At 57.7% G+C, this 22,302-nt stretch overlaps 2 protein-coding genes across 3 annotated transcripts in view; one reads left to right on the forward strand and one right to left on the reverse strand.

The window, feature by feature from the left end:
* The window catches only part of LOC138637372 (armadillo repeat-containing protein 1-like), a 60,604-nt gene extending 46,459 nt beyond the window's left edge, over nt 1-14,145 (reverse strand). For both annotated transcript variants that reach the window (XR_011312388.1, XM_069725976.1), the window contains exon 1: nt 14,043-14,145. The gene's annotated coding sequence lies outside the window, so the exon portion shown is untranslated. The remainder of the gene's footprint in view (nt 1-14,042) is intronic.
* A 106-nt stretch (nt 14,146-14,251) lies between these two features.
* Nucleotides 14,252-22,302, forward strand: part of MTFR2 (mitochondrial fission regulator 2) — a 31,544-nt gene continuing 23,493 nt past the window's right edge. The window contains exons 1-3 of the mRNA XM_069725975.1: nt 14,252-14,539; nt 15,759-15,857; nt 18,417-18,521. Of these exons, the coding sequence (XP_069582076.1) occupies nt 14,477-14,539; nt 15,759-15,857; nt 18,417-18,521 (267 nt within the window). The 5' untranslated portion in view covers nt 14,252-14,476. The remainder of the gene's footprint in view (nt 14,540-15,758; nt 15,858-18,416; nt 18,522-22,302) is intronic.

Genomic DNA, 22,302 nt, shown 5'->3' on the forward strand with positions numbered 1-22,302 from the left:
GCAGCCACCGCCCCCCATATAGGCTACTTACCCCTCACCGCCCCCAGCAGCCACCGTCCCCCATATAGGCTACTTACCCCTCACCGCCCCCAGCAGCCACCGCCCCCCATATAGGCTACTTACTCCTCACCGCCCCCAGCAGCCACCGCCCCCCATATAGGCTACTTACACCTCACCGCCCCCAGCAGCCACCGCCCCCCATATAGGCTACTTACCCCTCACCGCCCCCAGTAGCCACCGCCCCCCATATAGGCTACTTACCCCTCACCGCCCCCAGCAGACAGCACCCACTGCCCCCCATATAGGCTACTTACACCTCACCGCCCCCAGCAGACAGCACCCACTGCCCCCCATATAGGCTACTTACACCTCACCGCCCCCAGCAGACAGCACCCACCGCCCTATATAGGCTACTTACCCCTCACCGCCCCCAGCAGCCACCGCCCCCCATATAGGCTACTTACACCTCACCGCCTCCAGCAGCCACCGCCCCCCATATAGGCTACTTACACCTCACCGCCCCCAGCAGCCACCGCCCCCCATATAGGCTACTTACCCCTCACCGCCCCCAGCAGCCACCGTCCCCCATATAGGCTACTTACCCCTCACCGCCCCCAGCAGCCACCGCCCCCCATATAGGCTACTTACCCCTCACCGCCCCCAGCAGCCACCGCCCCCCATATAGGCTACTTACTCCTCACCGCCCCCAGCAGCCACCGCCCCCCATATAGGCTACTTACACCTCACCGCCCCCAGCAGCCACCGCCCCCCATATAGGCTACTTACCCCTCACCGCCCCCAGTAGCCACCGCCCCCCATATAGGCTACTTACCCCTCACCGCCCCCAGCAGCCACCGTCCCCCATATAGGCTACTTACCCCTCACCGCCCCCAGCAGCCACCGCCCCCCATATAGGCTACTTACTCCTCACCGCCCCCAGCAGCCACCGCCCCCCATATAGGCTACTTACACCTCACCGCCCCCAGCAGCCACCGCCCCCCATATAGGCTACTTACTCCTCACCGCCCCCAGCAGCCACCGCCCCCCATATAGGCTACTTACCCCTCACCACCCCCAGCAGCCACCGTCCCCCATATAGGCTACTTACCCCTCACCGCCCCCAGCAGACAGCACCCACTGCCCCCCATATAGGCTACTTACACCTCACCACCGCCAGCAGCCAGGACCCACCGCCCCCCATATAGGCTACTTACACCTCACCACCGCCAGCACCCACCGCCCCATATAGGCTACTTACCCCTCACCGCCCCCAGCAGACAGCACCCACTGCCCCCCATATAGGCTACTTACCCCTCCCCGCCCCCAGCAGACAGCACCCACTGCCCCCCATATAGGCTACTTACCCCTCACCGCCCCCAGCAGACAGCACCCACTGCCCCCCATATAGGCTACTTACACCTCACCGCCCCCCATATAGGCTACTTACACCTCACCGCCCCCAGCACCCACTGCCCCCCATATAGGCTACTTACACCTCACCGCCCCCAGCAGACAGCACCTACTGCCCCCCATATACGCTACTTACACCTCACCGCCCCCAGCAGACAGCACCCACCGCCCTATATAGGCTACTTACACCTCACCACCCTCAGCAGACAGCACCCACCGCCCCCCATATAGGTTACTTACACCTCACCACCCTCAGCAGACAGCACCCACCGCCCCCCATATAGGCTACTTACACATCACCACCCTCAGCAGACAGCACCCACTGCCCCCCATATAGGCTACTTACCCCTCACCGCCCTCAGCAGACAGCACCCACTGCCCCCCATATAGGCTACTTACCCCTCACCGCCCCCAGCAGACAGCACCCACTGCCCCCCATATAGGCTACTTACCCCTCACCGCCCCCAGCAGACAGCACCCACTGCCCCCCATATAGGCTACTTACACCTCACCGCCCCCAGCAGACAGCACCCACCGCCCTATATAGGCTACTTACCCCTCACCGCCCCCAGCAGACAGCACCCACTGCCCCCCATATAGGCTACTTACACCTCACCGCCCTCAGCAGACAGCACCCACTGCCCCCCATATAGGCTACTTACACCTCACCACCCTCAGCAGACAGCACCCACCGCCCCCCATATAGGCTACTTACACCTCACCACCCTCAGCAGACAGCACCCACTGCCCCCCATATAGGCTACTTACACCTCACCACCGCCAGCACCCACCGCCCCATATAGGCTACTTACCCCTCACCGCCCCTAGCAGACAGCACCCACTGCCCCCCATATAGGCTACTTACACCTCACCACCCTCAGCAGACAGCACCCACCGCCCCCCATATAGGCTACTTACACCTCACCACCCTCAGCAGACAGCACCCACTGCCCCCCATATAGGCTACTTACACCTCACCACCCTCAGCAGACACCACCCACCGCCCCCCATATAGGCTACTTACACCTCACCACCCTCAGCAGACAGCACCCACCGCCCCCCATATAGGCTACTTACACCTCACCACCCTCAGCAGACAGCACCCACTGCCCCCCATATAGGCTACTTACACCTCACCACCGCCAGCACCCACCGCCCCATATAGGCTACTTACCCCTCACCGCCCCCAGCAGACAGCACCCACTGCCCCCCATATAGGCTACTTACACCTCACCGCCCTCAGCAGACAGCACCCACTGCCCCCCATATAGGCTACTTACCCCTCACCGCCCCCAGCAGACAGCACCCACTGCCCCCCATATAGGCTACTTACACCTCACCGCCCCCAGCACCCACTGCCCCCCATATAGGCTACTTAAACCTCACCGCCCCCAGCAGACAGCACCCACTGCCCCCCATATAGGCTACTTACACCTCACCGCCCCCAGCAGACAGCACCCACCGCCCTATATAGGCTACTTACCCCTCACCGCCCCCAGCAGACAGCACCCACTGCCCCCCATATAGGCTACTTACACCTCACCGCCCTCAGCAGACAGCACCCACTGCCCCCCATATAGGCTACTTACCCCTCACCGCCCTCAGCAGACAGCACCCACTGCCCCCCATATAGGCTACTTACCCCTCACCGCCCTCAGCAGACAGCACCCACTGCCCCCATATAGGCTACTTACCCCTCACCGCCCTCAGCAGACAGCACCCACCGCCCCCCATATAGGCTACTTACACCTCACCGCCCTCAGCAGACAGCACCCACTGCCCCCCATATAGGCTACTTACACCTCACCACCGCCAGCAGCCACTGCCCCCCATATAGGCTACTTACACCTCACCGCCCTCAGCAGACAGCACCCACCGCCCCCCATATAGGCTACTTACCCCTCACCGCCCCCAGCAGACAGCACCCACTGCCCCCCATATAGGCTACTTACACCTCACCGCCCTCAGCAGACAGCACCCACTGCCCCCCATATAGGCTACTTACACCTCACCACCGCCAGCAGCCACTGCCCCCCATATAGGCTACTTACACCTCACCGCCCCCAGCAGACAGCACCCACTGCCCCCCATATAGGCTACTTACACCTCACCACCGCCAGCAGCCAGCACCCACCGCCCCCCATATAGGCTACTTACACCTCACCGCCCCCAGCAGCCACCGCCCCCCATATAGGCTACTTACCCCTCACCACCGCCAGCAGCCAGGACCCACTGCCCCATGTAGGCTACTTACCCCTCACCGCCCCAAGCAGCCAGGACCCACCACCCCATATAGGCTACTTACTCCTCACCGCCCCCAGCAGCCAGGACCCACCGTCCCCCATATAGGCTACTTACCCCTCACCGCCCCCAGCAGACAGCACCCACTGCCCCCCATATAGGCTACTTACCCCTCACCACGGCCAGCAGCCAGGACCCACCGCCCCCCATATAGGCTACTTACACCTCACCACCGCCAGCAGCCAGCACCCACCGCCCCATATAGGCTACTTACCCCTCACCGCCCCCAGCAGACAGCACCCACTGCCCCCCATATAGGCTACTTACTCCTCACCGCCCCCAGCAGCCACCGCCCCCCATATAGGCTACTTACACCTCACCGCCCCCAGCAGCCACCGCCCCCCATATAGGCTACTTACCCCTCACCGCCCCCAGTAGCCACCGCCCCCCATATAGGCTACTTACCCCTCACCGCCCCCAGCAGCCACCGTCCCCCATATAGGCTACTTACCCCTCACCGCCCCCAGCAGCCACCGCCCCCCATATAGGCTACTTACTCCTCACCGCCCCCAGCAGCCACCGCCCCCCATATAGGCTACTTACACCTCACCGCCCCCAGCAGCCACCGCCCCCCATATAGGCTACTTACTCCTCACCGCCCCCAGCAGCCACCGCCCCCCATATAGGCTACTTACCCCTCACCGCCCCCAGCAGCCACCGTCCCCCATATAGGCTACTTACCCCTCACCGCCCCCAGCAGACAGCACCCACTGCCCCCCATATAGGCTACTTACACCTCACCACCGCCAGCAGCCAGGACCCACCGCCCCCCATATAGGCTACTTACACCTCACCACCGCCAGCACCCACCGCCCCATATAGGCTACTTACCCCTCACCGCCCCCAGCAGACAGCACCCACTGCCCCCCATATAGGCTACTTACCCCTCCCCGCCCCCAGCAGACAGCACCCACTGCCCCCCATATAGGCTACTTACCCCTCACCGCCCCCAGCAGACAGCACCCACTGCCCCCCATATAGGCTACTTACACCTCACCGCCCCCCATATAGGCTACTTACACCTCACCGCCCCCAGCACCCACTGCCCCCCATATAGGCTACTTACACCTCACCGCCCCCAGCAGACAGCACCTACTGCCCCCCATATACGCTACTTACACCTCACCACCCTCAGCAGACAGCACCCACTGCCCCCCATATAGGCTACTTACACCTCACCGCCCCCAGCAGACAGCACCCACCGCCCCCCATATAGGTTACTTACACCTCACCACCCTCAGCAGACAGCACCCACTGCCCCCCATATAGGCTACTTACCCCTCACCGCCCTCAGCAGACAGCACCCACTGCCCCCCATATAGGCTACTTACCCCTCACCGCCCCCAGCAGACAGCACCCACTGCCCCCCATATAGGCTACTTACCCCTCACCGCCCCCAGCAGACAGCACCCACTGCCCCCCATATAGGCTACTTACACCTCACCGCCCCCAGCAGACAGCACCCACCGCCCTATATAGGCTACTTACCCCTCACCGCCCCCAGCAGACAGCACCCACTGCCCCCCATATAGGCTACTTACACCTCACCACCCTCAGCAGACAGCACCCACCGCCCCCCATATAGGCTACTTACACCTCACCACCCTCAGCAGACAGCACCCACTGCCCCCCATATAGGCTACTTACACCTCACCACCCTCAGCAGACACCACCCACCGCCCCCCATATAGGCTACTTACACCTCACCACCCTCAGCAGACAGCACCCACCGCCCCCCATATAGGCTACTTACACCTCACCACCCTTAGCAGACAGCACCCACTGCCCCCCATATAGGCTACTTACACCTCACCACCGCCAGCACCCACCGCCCCATATAGGCTACTTACCCCTCACCGCCCCCAGCAGACAGCACCCACTGCCCCCCATATAGGCTACTTACACCTCACCGCCCTCAGCAGACAGCACCCACTGCCCCCCATATAGGCTACTTACCCCTCACCGCCCCCAGCAGACAGCACCCACTGCCCCCCATATAGGCTACTTATACCTCACCGCCCCCAGCACCCACTGCCCCCATATAGGCTACTTAAACCTCACCGCCCCCAGCAGACAGCACCCACTGCCCTCCATATAGGCTACTTACACCTCACCGCCCCCAGCAGACAGCACCCACCGCCCTATATAGGCTACTTACCCCTCACCGCCCCCAGCAGACAGCACCCACTGCCCCCCATATAGGCTACTTACACCTCACCGCCCTCAGCAGACAGCACCCACTGCCCCCCATATAGGCTACTTACACCTCACCACCCTCAGCAGACAGCACCCACCGCCCCCCATATAGGCTACTTACACCTCACCGCCCTCAGCAGACAGCACCCACTGCCCCCCATATAGGCTACTTACCCCTCACCGCCCTCAGCAGACAGCACCCACTGCCCCCCATATAGGCTACTTACCCCTCACCGCCCTCAGCAGACAGCACCCACCGCCCCCCATATAGGCTACTTACCCCTCACCGCCCTCAGCAGACAGCACCCACCGCCCCCCATATAGGCTACTTACACCTCACCGCCCTCAGCAGACAGCACCCACTGCCCCCCATATAGGCTACTTACACCTCACCGCCCTCAGCAGACAGCACCCACTGCCCCCCATATAGGCTACTTACACCTCACCGCCCTCAGCAGACAGCACCCACCGCCCCCCATATAGGCTACTTACCCCTCACCGCCCCCAGCAGACAGCACCCACTGCCCCCCATATAGGCTACTTACACCTCACCGCCCTCAGCAGACAGCACCCACTGCCCCCCATATAGGCTACTTACACCTCACCACCGCCAGCAGCCAGCACCCACCGCCCCCCATATAGGCTACTTAAACCTCACCGCCCCCAGCACCCACTGCCCCCCATATAGGCTACTTACACCTCACCGCCCCCAGCAGACAGCACCCACTGCCCCCCATATAGGCTACTTACACCTCACCACCGCCAGCAGCCAGCACCCACCGCCCCCCATATAGGCTACTTACACCTCACCGCCCCCAGCAGCCACCGCCCCCCATATAGGCTACTTACCCCTCACCACCGCCAGCAGCCAGGACCCACCGCCCCATATAGGCTACTTACCCCTCACCGCCCCAAGCAGCCAGGACCCACCACCCCATATAGGCTACTTACTCCTCACCGCCCCCAGCAGCCAGGACCCACCGTCCCCCATATAGGCTACTTACCCCTCACCGCCCCCAGCAGACAGCACCCACTGCCCCCCATATAGGCTACTTACCCCTCACCACGGCCAGCAGCCAGGACCCACCGCCCCCCATATAGGCTACTTACACCTCACCACCGCCAGCAGCCAGCACCCACCGCCCCATATAGGCTACTTACCCCTCACCGCCCCCAGCAGACAGCACCCACTGCCCCCCATATAGGCTACTTACACCTCACCGCCCTCAGCAGAGAGCACCCACTGCCCCCCATATAGGCTACTTACCCCTCACCGCCCCCAGCAGACAGCACCCACTGCCCCCCATATAGGCTACTTACCCCTCACCGCCCCCAGCAGACAGCATCCACCGCCCCCCATATAGGCTACTTACACCTTACCGCCCCCAGCACCCACTGCCCCCCATATAGGCTACTTACACCTCACCGCCCTCAGCAGACAGCACCCACCGCCCCCCATATAGGCTACTTACCCCTCACCGCCCCCAGCAGACAGCACCCACTGCCCCCCATATAGGCTACTTACACCTCACCGCTCCCAGCAGACAGCACCCACCGCCCCCCATATAGGCTACTTACACCTCACCGCCCCCAGCACCCACTGCCCCCCATATAGGCTACTTACCCCTCACCGCCCCCAGCAGACAGCACCCACTGCCCCCCATATAGGCTACTTACCCCTCACCGCCCCCAGCAGACAGCATCCACCGCCCCCCATATAGGCTACTTACACCTCACCGCCCCCAGCACCCACTGCCCCCCATATAGGCTACTTACACCTCACCGCCCCCAGCAGACAGCACCCACTGCCCCCCATATAGGCTACTTACACCTCACCGCCCCCAGCAGACAGCACCCACCGCCCTATATAGGCTACTTACCCCTCACCGCCCCCAGCAGACAGCATCCATCGCCCCCCATATAGGCTACTTACACCTCACCGCCCCCAGCACCCACTGCCCCCCATATAGGCTACTTACACCTCACCGCCCCCAGCAGACAGCACCCACTGCCCCCCATATAGGCTACTTACACCTCACCGCCCCCAGCAGACAGCACCCACCGCCCTATATAGGCTACTTACCCCTCACCGCCCCCAGCAGCCACCGCCCCCCATATAGGCTACTTACACCTCACCGCCCCCAGCAGCCACCGCCCCCCCCATATAGGCTACTTACACCTCACCGCTCTCAGCAGACAGCACCCACTGCCCCCCATATAGGCTACTTACACCTCACCACCGCCAGCAGCCAGCACCCACCGCCCCCCATATAGGCTACTTACACCTCACCACCGCCAGCAGCCAGCACCCACCGCCCCCCATATAGGCTACTTACACCTCACCGCCCCCAGCACCCACTGCCCCCCATATAGGCTACTTACACCTCACCGCCCCCAGCACCCACCGCCCCCCATATAGGCTACTTACCCCTCACCGCCCCAAGCAGCCAGGACCCACCACCCCATATAGGCTACTTACTCCTCACCGCCCTCAGCAGCCAGGACCCACCGTCCCCCATATAGGCTACTTACCCCTCACCGCCCCCAGCAGACAGCACCCACTGCCCCCCATATAGGCTACTTACACCTCACCACCGCCAGCAGCCAGCACCCACCGCCCCATATAGGCTACTTACCCCTCACCGCCCCCAGCAGACAGCACCCACTGCCCCCCATATAGGCTACTTAAACCTCACCGCCCCCAGCACCCACTGCCCCCCATATAGGCTACTTAAACCTCACCGCCCCCAGCACCCACTGCCCCCCATATAGGCTACTTACCCCTCACCGCCCTCAGCAGAGAGCACCCACTGCCCCCCATATAGGCTACTTACCCCTCACCGCCCCCACCAGACAGCACCCACTGCCCCCCATATTGGCTACTTACCCCTTACCGCCCCCAGCAGACAGCATCCACCGCCCCCCATATAGGCTACTTACACCTTACCGCCCCCAGCACCCACTGCCCCCCATATAGGCTACTTACACCTCACCGCCCCCAGCAGACAGCACCCACTGCCCCCCATATAGGCTACTTACACCTCACCGCCCCCAGCAGACAGCACCCACCGCCCCCCATATAGGCTACTTACACCTCACCGCCCCCAGCACCCACTGCCCCCCATATAGGCTACTTACCCCTCACCGCCCCCAGCAGACAGCACCCACTGCCCCCCATATAGGCTACTTACCCCTCACCGCCCCCAGCAGACAGCATCCACCGCCCCCCATATAGGCTACTTACACCTCACCGCCCCCAGCACCCACTGCCCCCCATATAAGCTACTTACACCTCACCGCCCCCAGCAGACAGCACCCACTGCCCCCCATATAGGCTACTTACACCTCACCGCCCCCAGCAGACAGCACCCACCGCCCTATATAGGCTACTTACCCCTCACCGCCCCCAGCAGCCACCGTCCCCCATATAGGCTACTTACCCCTCACCGCCCCCAGCAGCCACCGCCCCCCATATAGGCTACTTACCCCTCACCGCCCCCAGCAGCCACCGCCCCCCATATAGGCTACTTACTCCTCACCGCCCCCAGCAGCCACCGCCCCCCATATAGGCTACTTACCCCTCACCGCCCCCAGCAGCCACCGTCCCCCATATAGGCTACTTACTCCTCACCGCCCCCAGCAGCCACCGCCCCCCATATAGGCTACTTACCCCTCACCGCCCCCAGCAGCCACCGCCCCCCATATAGGCTACTTACACCTCACCGCCCCCAGCAGCCACCGCCCCCCATATAGGCTACTTACCCCTCACCGCCCCCAGCAGCCACCGTCCCCCATATAGGCTACTTACCCCTCACCGCCCCCAGCAGCCACCGCCCCCCATATAGGCTACTTACCCCTCACCGCCCCCAGCAGCCACCGCCCCCCATATAGGCTACTTACCCCTCACCGCCCCCCATATAGGCTACTTACACCTCACCGCCCCCAGCAGCCACCGCCCCCCATATAGGCTACTTACCCCTCACCGCCCCCAGCAGCCACCGTCCCCCATATAGGCTACTTACCCCTCACCGCCCCCAGCAGCCACCGCCCCCCATATAGGCTACTTACACCTCACCGCCCCCAGCAGCCACCGCCCCCCATATAGGCTACTTACCCCTCACCGCCCCCAGCAGCCACCGCCCCCCATATAGGCTACTTACCCCTCACCGCCCCCAGTAGCCACCGCCCCCCATATAGGCTACTTACCCCTCACCCCCCCAGCAGCCACCGTCCCCCATATAGGCTACTTACTCCTCACCGCCCCCAGCAGCCACCGCCCCCCATATAGGCTACTTACCCCTCACCGCCCCCAGCAGCCACCGCCCCCCATATAGGCTACTTACACCTCACCGCCCCCAGCAGACAGCACCCACTGCCCCCCATATAGGCTACTTACACCTCACCGCCCCCAGCAGACAGCACCCACCGCCCCCCATATAGGCTACTTACACCTCACCGCCCCCAGCACCCACTGCCCCCCATATAGGCTACTTACCCCTCACCGCCCCCAGCAGACAGCACCCACTGCCCCCCATATAGGCTACTTACCCCTCACCGCCCCCAGCAGACAGCATCCACCGCCCCCCATATAGGCTACTTACACCTCACCGCCCCCAGCACCCACTGCCCCCCATATAAGCTACTTACACCTCACCGCCCCCAGCAGACAGCACCCACTGCCCCCCATATAGGCTACTTACACCTCACCGCCCCCAGCAGACAGCACCCACCGCCCTATATAGGCTACTTACCCCTCACCGCCCCCAGCAGCCACCGTCCCCCATATAGGCTACTTACCCCTCACCGCCCCCAGCAGCCACCGCCCCCCATATAGGCTACTTACCCCTCACCGCCCCCAGCAGCCACCGCCCCCCATATAGGCTACTTACTCCTCACCGCCCCCAGCAGCCACCGCCCCCCATATAGGCTACTTACCCCTCACCGCCCCCAGCAGCCACCGTCCCCCATATAGGCTACTTACTCCTCACCGCCCCCAGCAGCCACCGCCCCCCATATAGGCTACTTACCCCTCACCGCCCCCAGCAGCCACCGCCCCCCATATAGGCTACTTACACCTCACCGCCCCCAGCAGCCACCGCCCCCCATATAGGCTACTTACCCCTCACCGCCCCCAGCAGCCACCGTCCCCCATATAGGCTACTTACCCCTCACCGCCCCCAGCAGCCACCGCCCCCCATATAGGCTACTTACCCCTCACCGCCCCCAGCAGCCACCGCCCCCCATATAGGCTACTTACCCCTCACCGCCCCCCATATAGGCTACTTACACCTCACCGCCCCCAGCAGCCACCGCCCCCCATATAGGCTACTTACCCCTCACCGCCCCCAGCAGCCACCGTCCCCCATATAGGCTACTTACCCCTCACCGCCCCCAGCAGCCACCGCCCCCCATATAGGCTACTTACACCTCACCGCCCCCAGCAGCCACCGCCCCCCATATAGGCTACTTACCCCTCACCGCCCCCAGCAGCCACCGCCCCCCATATAGGCTACTTACCCCTCACCGCCCCCAGTAGCCACCGCCCCCCATATAGGCTACTTACCCCTCACCCCCCCAGCAGCCACCGTCCCCCATATAGGCTACTTACTCCTCACCGCCCCCAGCAGCCACCGCCCCCCATATAGGCTACTTACCCCTCACCGCCCCCAGCAGCCACCGCCCCCCATATAGGCTACTTACACCTCACCGCCCCCAGCAGCCACCGCCCCCCATATAGGCTACTTACCCCTCACCGCCCCCAGCAGCCACCGTCCCCCATATAGGCTACTTACCCCTCACCGCCCCCAGCAGCCACCGTCCCCCATATAGGCTACTTACCCCTCACCGCCCCCAGCAGCCACCGCCCCCCATATAGGCTACTTACTCCTCACCGCCCCCAGCAGCCACCGCCCCCCATATAGGCTACTTACCCCTCACCGCCCCCAGTAGCCACCGCCCCCCATATAGGCTACTTACCCCTCACCGCCCCCAGTAGCCACCGCCCCCCATATAGGCTACTTACCCCTCACCGCCCCCAGCAGCCACCGTCCCCCATATAGGCTACTTACCCCTCACCGCCCCCAGCAGCCACCGTCCCCCATATAGGCTACTTACCCCTCACCGCCCCCAGCAGCCACCGTCCCCCATATAGGCTACTTACCCCTCACCGCCCCCAGCAGCCACCGCCCCCCATATAGGCTACTTACCCCTCACCGCCCCCAGCAGCCACCGCCCCCCATATAGGCTACTTACCCCTCACCGCCCCCAGCAGCCACCGCCCCCCCATATAGGCTACTTACTCCTCACCGCCCCCAGCAGCCACCGCCCCCCATATAGGCTACTTACCCCTCACCGCCCCCAGCAGCCCCCGTCCCCCATATAGGCTACTTACTCCTCACCGCCCCCAGCAGCCCCCGTCCCCCATATAGGCTACTTACTCCTCACCGCCCCCAGCAGCCCCCGTCCCCCATATAGGCTACTTACTCCTCACCGCCCCCAGCAGCCACCGCCCCCCATATAGGCTACTTACCCCTCACCGCCCCCAGCAGCCACCGCCCCTCATATAGGCTACTTACCCCTCACCGCCCCCAGCAGCCACCGCCCCCCATATAGGCTACTTACCCCTCACCGCCCCCAGCAGCCACCGCCCCCCATATAGGCTACTTACTCCTCACCGCCCCCAGCAGCCACCGCCCCCCATATAGGCTACTTACCCCTCACCGCCCCCAGCAGCCACCGTCCCCCATATAGGCTACTTACTCCTCACCGCCCCCAGCAGCCACCGCCCCCCATATAGGCTACTTACCCCTCACCGCCCCCAGCAGCCACCGCCCCCCATATAGGCTACTTACACTTCACCGCCCCCAGCAGCCACCGCCCCCCATATAGGCTACTTACCCCTCACCGCCCCCAGCAGCCACCGTCCCCCATATAGGCTACTTACCCCTCACCGCCCCCAGCAGCCACCGCCCCCCATATAGGCTACTTACCCCTCACCGCCCCCAGCAGCCACCGCCCCCCATATAGGCTACTTACCCCTCACCGCCCCCCATATAGGCTACTTACACCTCACCGCCCCCAGCAGCCACCGCCCCCCATATAGGCTACTTACCCCTCACCGCCCCCAGCAGCCACCGTCCCCCATATAGGCTACTTACCCCTCACCGCCCCCAGCAGCCACCGCCCCCCATATAGGCTACTTACACCTCACCGCCCCCAGCAGCCACCGCCCCCCATATAGGCTACTTACCCCTCACCGCCCCCAGCAGCCACCGCCCCCCATATAGGCTACTTACCCCTCACCGCCCCCAGCAGCCACCGCCCCCCATATAGGCTACTTACTCCTCACCGCCCCCAGCAGCCACCGCCCCCCATATAGGCTACTTACCCCTCACCGCCCCCAGCAGCCACCGTCCCCCATATAGGCTACTTACTCCTCACCGCCCCCAGCAGCCACCGCCCCCCATATAGGCTACTTACCCCTCACCGCCCCCAGCAGCCACCGCCCCCCATATAGGCTACTTACCCCTCACCGCCCCCAGCAGCCACCGTCCCCCATATAGGCTACTTACCCCTCACCGCCCCCAGCAGCCACCGTCCCCCATATAGGCTACTTACCCCTCACCGCCCCCAGCAGCCACCGTCCCCCATATAGGCTACTTACCCCTCACCGCCCCCAGCAGCCACCGCCCCCCATATAGGCTACTTACCCCTCACCGCCCCCAGCAGCCACCGCCCCTCATATAGGCTACTTACCCCTCACCGCCCCCAGCAGCCACCGCCCCCCATATAGGCTACTTACCCCTCACCGCCCCCAGCAGCCACCGCCCCTCATATAGGCTACTTACCCCTCACCGCCCCCAGCAGCCACCGCCCCCCATATAGGCTACTTACCCCTCACCGCCCCCAGCAGCCACCGCCCCTCATATAGGCTACTTACCCCTCACCGCCCCCAGCAGCCACCGCCCCCCATATAGGCTACTTACCCCTCACCGCCCCCAGCAGCCACCGCCCCTCATATAGGCTACTTACCCCTCACCGCCCCCAGCAGCCACCGCCCCCCATATAGGCTACTTACTCCTCACCGCCCCCAGCAGCCAGGACCCACCGTCCCCAGACAGGCTACTAGTACTTACACCTCACCGGCCGCTCAGCCTTTCTTGGTTCGCACGTCTTCTCCAATCTTCTTCTCCAGCCTCAGGGACACGGCGACCGTTACCTAACCCCGCCCACAGAGACACCTACAGCTGATTGGCTTTGGAATCTGTCACATGTCATCACACACCTGAACTGTCCAATCAGATCGCAGGACGTGATCTCGCGGCGCTTCTTTTGAATGAGTCTCGTCCGTCCTCCTCGTCCTGTCCCGGAGCTGTCAGTATCCCCGGCCGCGCAGTGAGTGATGTCCTGCGCTCGGTCCGTGCTCTGCCCGCCACCTGCCCTCACACTAGCCCCGGCTGCAGGAGGACGGGCCGCCGCCGGTATTTCCGGTCTATAGTGGCTGCATCTGAACTGCCTGATACCATCGGTCAGTGAGCTGGAGGAAGGGGCCACCGTCATCTGTGCAGCCATGTCTCTGCTCCTGGAGCTGATCCGTCAGCTGCTGGAATACCTGGGAGTGCCCACTGAGCAGGTGAGTGATGGGCATGGGAGGTGGCGCACACATCGCTGCAGGCATCGGGGTCTCCACCCTATTGTCCATTATACCAGTGATTGCTCACTGATACCCCCATGTCACTGCCCCTATGGACTGTGCACCAGTGGAGGAAAAGGAGACGTGACCTCTCCAGCGGGACGGGGGTCATCGGGGCAGTGATAGACATGTAAAAGACAGCAAAACCCTCTACATGCTCCCTGTCCGTCACTGGGCTCCGCAACCATTCCTATGATCGGAGAAATCTACTTCTTTCTCCACTTCTGAGCCACTTCTCCCAAAGTTATCATACTGTTAACCGTGTTATCCAGGGCTATTATTTTTTACTTTATGCCTAATAACAAATAGGCCGGGAGTTCCTAACTACCTGCCTGCCGATCTCTGACGCCACAGAGGGGTCAAGGGTCGCTCGTGGTGGCGATTCTGCTCTCTGTTGCTGTGACTACTGACATCGTGCTGACTGACAGCCAGCTCCCAGCTGCCTATCTGCGAGGATCTGGCTGTCAGCACGACGTTGGCAGTCACGCCTCATCAACAGAGTAGAGCGGAAGAAAAAGAGCTGCTCTGTTGACATGGAGCAGCTGAATCGCTGGCAGGAGCGGTCAGTGACCAATCTGTGCTGGCGCTGGATAGAACAGGCAGATAGTTGTTATCCAGTTAGTAGCTACTTGCCCGTTAGTGTTTTGGCCTTTCCAGCTTTATGTTTCACCTTTGTTAGTTATCAGTACAGTATGTGCATTGTGTGCTTTAGAGGACCTATCGGTCCCCATCTCCTGCCATTTCCAGCACCGCTCCGATACTCTCCTGTCTCGTGTGAATGCAGTGGTGACCACAGCGTTTCTCTGTCGCTCACTTTCTCAATGTAAGTTTGTAAGAAAGGAACTCTAGGTCGGCAGTGTGAGTCGGTAAGGGAGAGCTGTAGTCACAAGCTACAGGGAGAACTGGCGTAGCGCTGCAGGGGACAGCAATGGAAGACGCATCTTACTGATGACTAAAGGGTGCAGTGGGAAAAAACCACTCATTTCTGGACCGAGCCTTTCCTCTCCTGTGCATAGGCATGAAGCGTCCATCACAGGACAACCCCTGTACTGCCAGTAGGCAGCCGCCATGGTTGTGGTTCTGATCTTAGTGACTACTGATGGCCTCAATATTGTTTGCTTTTGACCTAACAAGACAACCTTTATTGTATTTTTCCCAGCTTGTGCCGGTATGGGAGCGGTTCACCCGCAGACGCAGTTGTGTACGCGCTATTGCAAGTCGCCTTCCTCACGTGCTGTTTGAAGGAATCGATCTGCAGGTATTTATATAGATATTGCCGTCATTTAGGAAATTCTGGGGGTCAATTTCTGGTGTGGAGAAGGATGTATTTGTACAGAAAATGCAGTGACATCTTGCCCCTTTTTGCTCTGGCACTTTATTATATAGTGGGCCTGTCGTTGTAAAAGGGGCATGGACGATTTACTGAATGTACCCCAGATACATAATGCCACTGGATAAGCTGAATTATTAGTTCCAGAAGCTAGCAGATCATGGACCCCCTTGTGCCTGAGCTGAAGACCCCCATTGCCCGAGCTGGCACATTAACCCTTTGGTGGCTATATGCAGCTTCCCACAGTGATCACATCTGATCCCTTCTCCATGGTCCGTTACTTAATGAAGTAGGTGGGGTCTGTGCCCCCTGACTGACCACCAAACTTGTGAGTGACTTCCTGCTCCTCTCAGCCAGAGAAAGTAGTTGGCATGTTGCTAAAAGGATGCAAATCCTTTACGAGGTGTCCAATGATGGCCATACAGTCTGTGGCGTAGAGCAGAATTTGGGCCCTATATTAGACATTGTCGTGACCTAGTGCAGGGCTAGCCGGCATTATGCCTGCAGTAAATGTGTGGGGGTCTGCTCCATGTGTCTGACGCCACTCTTTCCCACCCTTTTTAGGTATTTGCAAAAGGATAAAGGAGTATGAAGTGTAGGGTCATAGTCCAGAGTCATTTAGTTTTTTGCCTCAATGTGATAACACACCAGTCGGTATCACACGATAGGATTAGATACACGGCTTTGCAGAATGTATCACACATGATAGAACTAGATACACAGCTCTAGAGCATAACTGTGATCTGAGTGGAGCTGTCATATCATTGTGACTTTTGTGCTCAGATCACAGTAATGAGCACTCCCCAGGTACTTGCACCAGCGCTGCGGTGGGGATTTCGCCCAGTGACGTATACTCACCGCTGGATGAAGTCATTACGGCAGCGCTGGGGCCCGGACCTTGTTTGCAGACGCAGGAGTAAAGCCTGACTCGTTTATCCCTGCATCACTGATGTCTGCCAGTGGTGAGATCAGCTTGGAAGCCTGGGATCAGTAGTACAATGTAAGGCTGCCCATGCGCTCCTGTTGCTGCCGTCCACGTACACAAGATGCCAACCGCAGTCTCATAGGGCCTGAGGCTGCCGTATCTGCACATCAGCAAATAACAATAAAAAAATAATACAAAACTAACTGTTAAAGCGTGTTTTTAAACGTGAATGATTATATAAAAAAATTGCATATATACGATACATATATTATCGTATGGATACAAATCGTGTCGCATTCCCTTTAAAGAGGAACGTTCCCAAATGTAAGAATTATAAATTCTACGTTCCTGTATGTTTTGGCAGGAATTTAGATGAAATTGTTTCATTTGTTTTTATTTTTTTTTTCTCCACTCGGTTATGGAGATATAGGGTGCCACAATTTCTGGCACAAATATTCGTCTCATTCAACTTGACGTTTCATATTGTCCCCGACAGGGACACTAGCAGGCACAGATGACCAAGTGGGCCGAAAAGGGAACCTGCCAGCACAAAATTGGAATCGAAAGTAAAGACCTACTTTATTTGTAACACTGATTAAATCTATAGGTAAAGGCCGGTCACCCGGGCGCTGGAGTGGTGCTTCTAGTCTAAGGTCCCTGAACCCAGTCTTATATTTTCCAGCCGCCGTCTTCTGCAGGTTGTGAGATCGCTCCAGTGTTTGCTGACCGATCTGGGGGGCACTTTCAATGCAAGTATATAATAGAGAGAATAAGGCTATCGCTCATAGACTTGCATTGAGAGCTTGTGACTGTTACTTCTGACTTCCGGTCAGTCAGAAGTTGTGGTCACAAGATGGCGGTGCGGTGCCAATGAAAGGTGAAGAAGCAGGGGGTAAGTATAATACTAGGGGCAGGGACCTGAGATTACTAGCACCACTCCAGCGCACTGGAGTGGAGCTTTAGGATAGGTTCACGCTAGGTGTTTTTTCATTGTTTTTTTTTTTTGTGTGTGCAGCAAAACCTGATCTCTTGGCAAGAAAGAAACTGCAGAAAAAAGCAGGTTTTCCTTGGTCATTCTTGCATTTTTTGGCATGCTAGATTTGTCTCTTGCGCACGCTGATAAAGCTTAGTGTTCAAATAGAAAAATTCCTATTTTATAGAATCAGGTTTTGGCATAAGAAAATGCAGCAAAACCTGATACCTGCGTTTTTTCACCATTAATTTCAGTGGGTGAAAGTGACCTGCTCCATTGTCTAAAAACCCACGCAAAGCACAAAATCCTGATGACGTAAACATATATGCATATATATATGTTTTTTAACCCATATTTGTCCACTACTCAGACAACCCCTTCTCCATCACTGTTTCCACCACATAAAATAATAATCTCTAGTCTCACCTCTGGTGTCGGCACTGGCTCTCCTGGGGGTCGTGTAACATCACTAGATTCCCACAGTTCTGGCAGAAATGGAATGCCCACTGAGAAGGTCAGAACTGATCGTGGTGAGGAGACTGTGCTGACTTCTCCCTAACTCTGTTTTTTCTGATTTATTCCTCTCTAGTGTATCCAAATTTTGGAGCGTAAGAACTATGGCTGGACCCGTAGTGTGGTTCGAATTATTGGAACATTGCTGCCATTGGAACAATGCCCCCGACCTCATTTCCAGGTTTGTGCACATCATGTGAATCCACAGAATATTAAAGGGAACCTGTCGTGTGAAAAAATGCTATTACCCTGCTGTGCTGATATGGGGGCAATCTGCAGATAAATATCTTTCTGACGCCGTGTGGCCGCTGCACTAAGAGCTCAAGAAATTAACTTTATTCCCCCGGAAGCCTCGGGCTTTCAGTCATAGGGGTGCAGCTGGCACAGGTTCATTCATCACTCAGTACACAATGAGGAGAGGCTGGTACCACACTCCGACACTGACTGACAGCCGGCTTTGTACTGATCCGCACTCGCTGTTTTCCATGACTTTTTTTTTTTTTTTTTACCCTGTCTACTTTTTTTTCTGAATTTAGTCAGGGATAGTGTCAGATAGTAAAGTGGAAAAAGAGTCACATCCGTACCTCCGTCCTACAGCCCTTCAGCACTGATCAGCGACACATCACTGACCAACCTCCGGTTGTGTTTATTTATTTATTTATTAATTTTTGTGAAAAAAGAATTGTCCCAAACAAGTTATTCAGCAGGGGAGGCATGCGCTTTCCATGCCTCTGACACCGGAGGTGAGGGAGAGGATCCCACCTTCCTTTATTTTTCATCCTCTTGCTCCTCCTCTTTATATTCCCCAGGACAGAAAATGAACCAGCGCCCACCGTTACTGACCCCGTATGGACCTCATCTTCCGAAGATTGAGCCACAGATTCCTGATTCTGTAGCGCAATCAGGAATCCAATTTGACACCACCGACCTCATAGAAATAGACTTTTTTCCCTTCCCCCATGATGGCACACCTGAGAGAGGGGATCCGCCCAGTCAGGACAGGAAACCCTACTGAAAATAAAAGGGCGGTACCTCTCAGTCGCTTCAGTTGGGTTTCCTGTCCTGACAGGGACCCTCTTACTGAACACGGCGGTTCACTTACCCAGGTCCCGTCCCGGCGTGGAAGAATCAGGCAGCGCCTGTGCGTCGGGTTCGGGAGTCTGGAAGCGCCGTCCGCAGGTCCCCCGGGTCTCTGCGTCCGAGCGGGCGTTGAGCAGCGTGGTCAGAGGGCTGGGTTCCCTTCCATGGCTGCCACGCCGCCCTCCCCTCTCTGCCGGCGTCCAGGTGCGGTGGCCGCTTCCGGGTCGCTCGTCTGACGTCACGCGCAAGGCACGCTGGGAATGGGCGTGCCCGCGTGACGTCGGGGGCGGGCGCCGGATCCAAGATGGCGGCGCCCATGATGAGAACGCCGGCCGGTGAAAGGGAACTCCGGCGGCACGGCAGAGAGTGGGAGGGGGTTAATTTGGGCACCGAAGGAGGCGGGGAGTGCAGTGGTTCCCCCATAAAAAGGGGTTAGACCACAGAAGACGCGCTCATGTCCAAAAACTTCACCATGGAAGTAGGACAACAGGAGCAGCAGCAGCAGCAAATGGAGCTCTCATCAGATGCCTTGCCGAGCCACCAGCATACCAGGAGCAGCCGCTCAAGTGGTAGGAACAGCAGTCGGCGTCCAGGAGGGACGTTTCACGTGCATCTGTCCAGCCTCCAAAATCGGTACCCTTGACTGTCGGCAGTGGTGAGTGATCTACGTGAATGTCACCCTTATGGTAACAGGGTCCATTTTTGTCTGTTTTGATCACTAGGGGTCCAGGAAAGCTGGTGGTAAAACAAAGAACCGAGAGTGTGCCCTTTGTAAAAACCCGCTTGCAGTTCAGTGGCAGAAGGATCTCTGTGCTGACTGCATTAGTAAAACCATACAAGAAGAGACCCCTAATTTTGCCACTAGCCTAAAAGCCATAATACAGGCTGAAATAAAAGACTCCTTGAAATTGGCCCTTAGCGAACCAAGAAGGAGAAGCCGTAAACCGTCCAGAGTCAGATGCCTCTCAGAGACAGGGGAGTCATAAAACATCCCGGTCTCCCTCTACCTCCTCGGCCTCTGTCCAGTCTTCAGATTCCTCCTCGGACAGTGATTCAGGAGGTCGTCCATGTTTCCCAACTGAGGACGTAGATAAATTGGTTAAAGCAGTTAGATCTGCAATGGGGCTTAACCCCTTCATGACCCAGCCTATTTTGACCTTAAAGACCTTGACGTTTTTTGCAATTCTGACCAGTGTCCCTTTATGAGGTAATAACTCAGGAACGCTTCAACGGATCCTAGCGGTTCTGAGATTGTTTTTTCGTGACATATTGGGCTTCATGTTAGTGGTAAATTTAGGTCAATAAATTCTGCGTTTATTTGTGATAAAAACGGAAATTTGGCGAAAATTTTGAAAATTTCGCAATTTTCACATTTTGAATTGTTATTCTGTTAAACCAGAGAGATATGTGACACAAAATAGTTAATAAATACCATTTCCCACATGTTTACTTTACATCAGCATAATTTTGGAAACAAAATTTTTTTTTGTTAGGAAGTTATAAGGGTTAAAATTTGACCAGCGATTTGTCATTTTTACAACGAAATTTACAAAACCATTTTTTTTAGGGACCACCTCACATTTGAAGTCAGTTTGAGGGGTCTATATGGCTGAAAATACCCAAAAGTGACACCATTCTAAAAACTGCACCCCTCAAGGTACTCAAAACCACATTCAAGAAGTTTATTAACCCTTCAGGTGCTTCACAGCAGCAGAAGCAACAAGGAAGGAAAAAATGAACATTTAACTTTTTAGTCACAAAAATTATCTTTTAGCAACAATTTTTTTATTTTCCCAATGGTAAAAGGAGAAACTGAACCACGGAAGTTGTTGTCCAATTTGTCCTGAGTACGCCGATCTAGATGCATAGTGAGCACTTTGAACCCCCAGGTGCTTCACAAATTGATCCGTAAAAATGAAAAAGTACTTTTTTTTCACAAAAAAATTCTTTTCGCCTCAATTTTTTCATTTTCACATGGGCAGTAGGATAAAATGGATCATAAAATTTGTTGGGCAATTTCTCCCGAGTACGCCGATACCTCATATGTGGGGGTAAACCACTGTTTGGGCACTCGGCAGGGCTCGGAAGGGAAGGCGCGCCATTTGACTTTTTGAATGGAAAATTAGCTCCAATTGTTACCGGACACCATGTCGCGTTTGGAGAGCCCCTGTGTGCCTAAACATTGGAGCTCCCCCACAAGTGACCCCATTTTGGAAACTAGACCCCCCAAGGAACTTATCTAGATGCACATTGAGCACTTTAAACCCCCAGGTGCTTCACAGAAGTTTATAACGCAGAGCCATGAAAATAAAAAATAATTTTTCTTTCCTCAAAAATGATTTTTTAGCCTGGAATTTCCTATTTTGCCAAGGATAATAGGAGAAATTGGACCCCAAATATTGTTGTCCAGTTTGTCCTGAGTACGCTCATACCCCATATGTGGGGGTAAACCACTGTTTGGGCGCACGGCAGGGCTCGGAAGGGATGGCATGCCATTTGGCTTTTTAAATGGAAAATTAGCTCCAATCATTAGCGGACACCATGTCACGTTTGGAGAGCCCCTGTGTGCCTAAACATTGGAGATCCCCCAGAAATGACCCAATTTTGGAAACTAGATCCCCAAAGGAACTAACCTAGATGTGTGGTGAGGACTTTGAACCCCCAAGTGCTTCACAGAAGTTTATAACGCAGAGCCATGAAAATAAAAAAAAATAAATTATTTTCTCAAAAATGATCTTTTAGCCTGCAATTTTTTATTTTCCCAAGGGTAACAGGAGAAATTTGACCCCAAAAGTTGTTGTCCAGTTTCTCCTGAGTACGCTGATACCCCATATGTGGGGGTAAATCACTGTTTGGGCACATGCCGAGGCTCGGAAGTGAAG

This window comes from Ranitomeya imitator, chromosome 5, assembly GCF_032444005.1.
Source record: "Ranitomeya imitator isolate aRanImi1 chromosome 5, aRanImi1.pri, whole genome shotgun sequence".
In the NCBI taxonomy this organism is placed as follows: Eukaryota; Metazoa; Chordata; class Amphibia; order Anura; family Dendrobatidae; genus Ranitomeya; species Ranitomeya imitator.